General features: G+C 43.1%; 1 protein-coding gene across 1 annotated transcript in view; it reads right to left on the bottom strand.

Annotated features, from left to right (window-relative positions):
• DNAJC17 (DnaJ (Hsp40) homolog, subfamily C, member 17) overlaps positions 1-7,432 on the bottom strand; it is a 32,581-nt gene that overhangs the window by 9,909 nt on the left and 15,240 nt on the right. Inside the window, exons 4-8 of the mRNA XM_009892439.1 lie at positions 5,316-5,385; positions 4,101-4,159; positions 2,479-2,566; positions 2,023-2,105; positions 1,462-1,558 (exon numbers count right to left, since the gene is read on the bottom strand). Coding sequence (XP_009890741.1) covers positions 1,462-1,558; positions 2,023-2,105; positions 2,479-2,566; positions 4,101-4,159; positions 5,316-5,385 — 397 coding nt within the window. The remainder of the gene's footprint in view (positions 1-1,461; positions 1,559-2,022; positions 2,106-2,478; positions 2,567-4,100; positions 4,160-5,315; positions 5,386-7,432) is intronic.

Here is a 7,432-nt window from a genome sequence, read left to right as displayed (position 1 = left end):
GAATATTGGATGTCAGCATTTTTCCCTTCTATGAAACCTGCCACGATCAAGGCTAGACACAGCTAAGTAAAAATACAAGCAGGAGACCTGTCAAATTCTGTGACTTGGTTTCCCTGCAAGAGGGTTGTGCTGGTGGGAACAAGTGTGGAAAAATTAAGTGTAGACAGAAAAAAAGGATAGCATAGTCTAACAATTTAATCTTGCCCTGCAACTAAATACTTTATAATGACATGCTCTCGTTGCAAGGATCTCAAAGTGTTTTGCACTAAGCAAATGCTCAACAGCCTCCCCAATTGCTGATACGGGAAATTAAGTTACGAAAGGCTAGGGTGGGCTGCATACAGTCATACAGGAAAACTCTGGTGACCCCAAAAAGAGTTTCTGCATCTGGACCTCTGGTGCTTTTGGTTTTGATTTGTTTTTTTTTTTTTTTTTTTAAACTCATTAGAATAATATTTTTCCTGTGAGAAAGGAACAGATCTTGTACTATAGCCTCTGCCAGAACAAAAGGGGTAGGAAGCAAGAGACAGTAAATCTTCCCATTGAACTGAAAACCTGAACAGCACTCTAATTAGTTTTGAAAAGAACAGAACCTTCTGAAACATAAAACTGTATTTTAAGCCCACACAGACACAGAACATTAAAAAAGGCAATTCAATATAGAGATGTGTGGATGGGAGTGAGGTTCAGGATAGCAAAGGATGAGGTTCTGGGATTCTGGAAAAATCTCACTCCCTCCTGTATGAAGGAGACTAATTACAGCAACTGAACAGCCCACGAGAATCAGAGGGAGATGACTTCAAACATAACTACCTACTGTTGTACGACAGCACAGAACGCAGATGTTTTCCAGTTCACTATGTTGCTCATTTCCCGACTGATTTGTTGCTAGTCCTTGTACGAACCTGGGATGAAGACTGTGTACACCCAAGGAACATGACAGAATCAAGTTCCAGAAAGTAAAGCTTCAGCAACTATAAACTAAAAAACCCTTTATTCTCCACACCGAGTTTCCTTTGGGTGATAAATACTGAGACCTTTCAAAGGGATACAGCAGTACTAACCCAATGACAACTATTATTTTTTGCAAACTCGAATCATTCCCTATTCTAAGTCTGCAACACTGACTGCTTTAATTGTGACAGATGAGCAGGACTTTAGGCTCCCTCCAGCACAACCGTGGTGCTCCACACCAGACCATCTAGATTCAGTGCTTTAGAATATTTACTGAAAAGGAGCAGCAACAATGTGTGGAAGAGCAGCATGCCACATATACAAAAGCAACCCCACAGAAATGCTAGTCTTTTGACTTATCGCTGAAAAAGGTGCTGCATTGGATCCCATGTAAGGTAACGTGGCCAAGACCAAAGGCTGCATCCGCACGTCAGCTCTGCCTACGGAAGAGCTGGAGTCCCACGAGCACGTAGCTGGGCTGAGGGCTCAAGTCTCATCTGTCCTCACCTTGGATGTGCTGCTCTCTTTCAAGCCGGATCTGCTCTTGAATGAGTCTCTGCTGCTCCTCAAGCTGACGGGAGCCTTCTTCACGCAGGCGTATTATCTACAGCAGAGGTAAGACAGCACGGATATCTGAGGGCACAGTTCCATGGTCGGTTCATGCCAGCTAAAGACTGCCAAGGAGAGCTTTTCTCTTATACCCATCTCCTGGGGCAACCCTCCTGCTAGTTCCCTTGTGACAGCTCCAGCGCTCATAAAATCGGACCCCTCATGCTCCTAGTGACACAGTCCCTATCAGTCAGCATGTAACAATTAGCTGTTGGTATTGTCTGCTATGCAAAAGGAAAAGGGCAGACAGAAACCAAAATCCCAATGCTGACACATTTGCCAGACTGCTACATGATCCCTTCTACGTGCTTCTCTTCAATAAAGCCCATTAATCCAAAAGGCTGAAGGACTGCTATACATGATTTTGCTGCATCTCATCACGTGGTTTTCATTATGATTGTAAAGACTTTCAGCAATTCTTCACCAAAGAAGCAGAGAAATCTAAGAATTTATCATTACCTCTTGTTCTAATGATCTTGTTATCCTGATGTCCTCCTCTTCACTCTCACGGGTCTGGGCTTCTCGTTCTCTGGCTTCAAGATCTGCAGAGAAAGAACTGAAATTCAAACAACCCCAAAAGAATTTTCCTTGCTGACCAGAGGCAGACAGAAAGACAACAAACTTGGCCTACAACTACATCAATTTCAAAGTAGAGTCTGCTACCTCCCTCCTCTCCCCAGGCACATCAATGCATCAGCAGTCTTAATAGTCACCAAACCCCAGAGCAGGACCGACCCCAGCTATGATGGTGGGAGATTTCAGATGGCTGCTATATTGTACTGGGGATAAAGAAACCACAGCCATCACAAATGCACAGCAGATTAATCAATGGTGAATTCCAGCGGCAGAATAAATGCAAACACCCAGCTAATGAAGACTTCAAGCCAAGAGAAAACAAAGTTTTCATTTTATTACCAAGCTTCACTTTCTTTCGCTTCTCATCAAGTTTTTGTGTCCTTTCTGCTGCTTGCTTCTTAGCCTTTCGCACTTTGTCATACGCCGCCTGTCAAAGAACCAACACAATAGTGTGAAACTATGTAAAGCAGAAGAGAGAAAATGGAAAGCAGGGAATAAAGGCGAGATCAGATATCGAAACACTGTAAGCAGCGGTGAAGCACTTTCTGATTCTTGCTTGCATTCCTCCTGAACGTGTTAGAAGTTAACACAAATATCCTGAAAACATGAGAAGCGGCTCAAAGATGTCCAGATGGTGCCTGAAAGGGTGAGGAAGTACAGGAATAACCACAGTGTGCACAAGAGAGAAAGTCTGACCCATCTTCAGAGGTGGGAAGAGTATTTTGGTTTCCTGAACATGCCAAAAGTAGCTTATGGGGCACTGGTAACCAATCAGGTTTGGTTTAGAGCAAGGTTTTACAATTTAAAAGGTCTATTTTATACGAAAGACTTATTCACAAGACAGATGTTTGACCCACATGAATGTATTAGATCAAAGAACACCAGAACACTTCAGCAGCAATAACATCAACATTCATTTAGCACTACAGAGACTTAAGAACTGGCATAAACTGGCAATTTCACCGACACCCATTTAAACCAGTTGATAATCTGTTCATCAGCCTATGCAGAACCTTTCTGCAGCAGGTAAAGCATAGGCCGGCACAAATTCTCAAATATTACTTGTAGAATAGTTAACTGTACAGGAAAGCACTGCTTCTGTTTTATAAACTACAAAAGCTGGTATTTTTCCTTCCTGTGTGGGAAGGGTTTGCTAAACACTTCTGCCTTTTTAAAATGTAGAAGCCAAAATGTTTTTGGATGCCAAAAGCTTAATTGCCCCTTAGAGGGGAGCTTACAAGCTTTGCCAGTGTTTGAAAAGAGGGGAGTTATTTCATGTTTTTAAATCTTATAATCTGAAATTTTAATATGCATTCTCTCCTGAGTTTATCTGGATAGAGTTACTTGCTCAGTTTTATTTTGTTTTTACCCTTTCCCTTCACATGTCCAAATTACTTTCAGGCCTTAAGCAGTAGGCACTCAACCACTTCCTCACAGCATGAACGGAGTCCAAGCTACATCTGGCAGCCTGCGAAGGTCTTGCAGCAAAAGGACAGAGATCATGGCTAGGATTCAGCTTTGTGCTTTACAAGTCTCTTGTGCCCCGTGGAAAGAAAGGTTTTGAGCCTTAGCAATCACAGCTAGATATTATTTATTTGTAAGACCCAGACTTCAAGGGAACTGCAAATGCACTGTTGTCATGGGAATGTAATGCATCCCTGAATCAGTGATGGTTATCATTTTTTTTCTTAATTATATATCCCCCTATCTAACACATTACTAAAGACAGTATCTCACTCTTGCAGCAGATGGACAGAGCTACTCTCAGCACATCAAATCAGAAAAAGAACATTTGTCCAAGTTCTTATCTGGCACCTACTATTTGATCTCACAGAGAACTTCAGGGAATAACAGATGAGACTTGCAGTCATAAAACCACCATCGTTTCCCAGTACTTCTCCAGCATGCTTGCAGAGAGTAACACCACAACCCCAACACCACCAAGGGATGGGCATCCTTACCCTTGCTGCTGCATCTGTTAGCACGGCTAAGGCCTGAGACAGTTGGTGGAAGACTTCCGCTGGGAATTAGAAGAAAAAAGGGTAAGATGCAGAAAACCATGCTAGTGGCCGGGAGATGAACCAGAAAAGACAATCCCTTATGGAAGAGACCTGCAGAACATCAGAAAGAAGAATAATCTTTCCAAAGCGTTTGTAAGCGATCTATAGCCAGGATCAACTCAACTCAAACCACAACATTTCTTACATAAACTGCAGTGTAAATTAACAAAAACTGAGATCAATTCATTTTAACAGAAATCTTGAAAATATGAATTCAACAGAACCCATCTACAAAAATGTATTACTCAACCGGCAGTCAGCCTCTTACAAATTCTCCCTTTCACATCAATAGCTTTTCAGCCCAAGATTCAGACTTTGCATATTTACATCAATGTTGCCGACCCTCTCCCTGGAAGGTTATACCTATAAGCCGGAGGCCTCCCCACACACTTCATTTCTCAGCCTTCTGCAGATATCAAAGCCCTCAGCTTTCCTCTCGTTGCTGCTAAAATCTTTTTTTTTTCCGGTGGAAAATGTTTTTCTGTACTACAGCTGTAAATTTTCAATCTATAAGGCTGTAGCCTATCAAATTGGAAAACACAAGATACAGAACAATGTTAGAGGTGTCTTGGTGAACAGTTCTAGTTACCACTGCTCTTCACAGCTACCTATAGCTACAAAACTTAAATGGAGTAGCTGTAGAAGCCAGACCTTGCTAACAGTCTAGGTATACTCAGTTTCACGGAGTCAGGGCCTTGTCTCTAACAGACAAAAATGGGCATTGCCCTTAGATTATATGATTTATAAGCTTGCTATTGAAGTCTCGACTGTGAGAGGTATGAATTAAAATAGTGACCAGCCAGTAAACACTGGGGACAGCATGGCCAAAGGCCCGGGATTCAAGTGTCATGTGGGAAGATTTTGAGAGGTGCAAGTATAATTTCAGCACTGACTTTTCTAAAACCAGTATATGTGCATTCAACCTTAAAAAACAGAGCGCTCTAATACTGACAAGAATCTGTTAGTCCTGCATGTATACTTCACATGACATATCGCCAGCCATTCCCTTGATTATATTCAAAGATAGACCTGGAGTTAAGCAGAGCCACTTCCAGGAGTCCACACATGTGAAAACAAACGTGAAGAGTTGTTTGTGTCCGCACAGCTCCATCTTACCTGCTCTGGGATTGTCCGGGTTCTTATCTGGGTGACACGTCAGGGCCTTCTGACGGTATGCTTTCTTAACCTGCCAGAGCCAGAATTGAGATTTACTGGTTGGTGCTGTTTAGCCTGTGTAGAGAAAAGCAACTTGGGGGAAAAAAAAACGCAACACTGCAGAAACAAAAACTTACTATTCGGAGGGTTTCTTTTGTTGTTGCTTTTGCTTAACTTAAAACACACCTCCCTATCCTAAGTAGAAGGCTGCGGCTGAACCAGCATTCATTTGCATGCCTAGATGTGCTCCAGGCCTGACAGAATAAAAAGACCATTTCTGGAGTATCGATAGCTCCATTAGTCCCTCCTATTGAAAGGTAAAGCAGTCAACTGTAATAGCAAGAGACCTCTGAACAGCTCAGTTTTCAACCTCGATGCAGTGACTTGTCCTTCTTAATCACACAGTACTACAAGGATAAGCAATTGAACCCAGGACACTTAGTAGGCAGACAGCCATATTTTGAACAAGTTTAAGCTTTTCAAAGCCAGAAGTTGTACTTCTAGGTGCCTTGTATTACAGCAGTCAAACCTCACAATCATCAAAGCCAAGTCTGGTTCACCGAGGCAGTTTTCTAGCCAGAGGGATACTGTGCTCTTTGCAGCTGTAACTTTGGGACGGAGAAAGTGTCATTTACTGTGCAACAACTGAGTTTGGCAAGGTGGAGAATTTTTGCCCAAAGAGTTCAATCTCTTCTACACTTCAAAGAAAGGCTGACAACTTTCTGAGCTAAGTCACTTTTAACAATCTGAGTTCCCTTTGTCAGGGACTCATCTGCGTGCAAGAAAGGAGAGGAAGAAAAGCGGCTCTGTGTCACTGAGTGGAATAAGTGGTGGCCCAGCTCCGCCTGGCGGACAAAGCTCTTGGAAGGGAAATGTGTAGCTAAAGCCTTACAGGCTAATCCCATCTCCTGCCTGAGCCAGACTCCAGTTAAGATAGAGGCAAGTCTCTTCACGGCGCATCAGTCACAACTACTACAATACCTGTTTGTTCTACGTGGCAAGTTCAGATAAGGCTTCTCTAAACAGAGAGGTTAAATTACTTTAACAGTCTTGCTCTCCTTTGTTCATCTCTTTTGGCCCCAGTGCTCTGCATACAAAGAGCCTGTGGGTTGCTGCAAGTATTTTACATCAAGGATTAGCAGTCTAAATTGCACTTGTCAGTTTTAAGTTGCACCACAACATCCAATTTGTAAACTTCTCCTCCTTTTCCCCCAGCGGCTAGCTCAGCAGGGACCATCAGCTCACCTCAAGTCCCATTTGCCTTGTTCCCCTGTTCGGTGCCCTGTAATTTCCAGACAGCCTCAGACACAATGGCTGGTTAGGCCCACACTGTACCTTCCAAGTTTTACTTTTACTGTATTGTACTGCTACTGCTCTTCAGAACTCCTGCCTATCACAACTCACAATCACACAGCAGTTGAATTTGGAGGGACCTCTGGAGATCATCTAGTCTGTCCCCTTGCTCAAACCAGGACCAGCTAGAGCGGCTTGTGCCGGGCTGTATCCGGTCAAGCCTTGACTATCTCCAACAATAGAGGCTCTAAAGCCTCTCTGGGTAATTTGTCTAGTGCTTGATCACCCTCACAGTAAAAAAAAAAAAAAAAAAAAGCCTAAGGAGGAAAACCAAAGTTTTCCTTTCAAGTTTGACTTTGTTCAGTTACTAATAGTTTTACTCAAAGACTGACTTCCCTCGACAAGGTCACTTTCCCAGCTCAGTTGCTCAAATCCTATGTTTAGTGTTGACTTACCAATTACACTAAAGAAAAAACGGAAACACGTAATTCCAAACCCACAAAATTAACAAGATGCTTTATGGGAACCCACAGTACCCAGACTAACATCTAATAACTGGCTTTTGGTAAACACAGGAGGGACTTCCCCTCTGAAGGCACGCAAACAAACAAAGGGAGAGAAATAACGTCCGAGACGATTTTTGCAGTTGTCTCCAACGAGTTTCGCCCTCCCCCACGGCAGGGGTGGCCCGCCGGCTCAAGAGGAGCAAACGGAGGGGTAAGGTGCGAGCGGCAAAGCCAACACCAGCAAACCTGGGCTTTCTCGCTTATTAACAGCTCCAGCCG

Source organism: Charadrius vociferus, unplaced genomic scaffold (genome assembly GCF_000708025.1).
Source record: "Charadrius vociferus isolate BGI_N301 unplaced genomic scaffold, ASM70802v2 scaffold1039, whole genome shotgun sequence".
In the NCBI taxonomy this organism is placed as follows: Eukaryota; Metazoa; Chordata; class Aves; order Charadriiformes; family Charadriidae; genus Charadrius; species Charadrius vociferus.
Note: the sequence above shows the minus strand (reverse complement) of the source record. Positions and strands in the feature narration are given on the sequence as shown.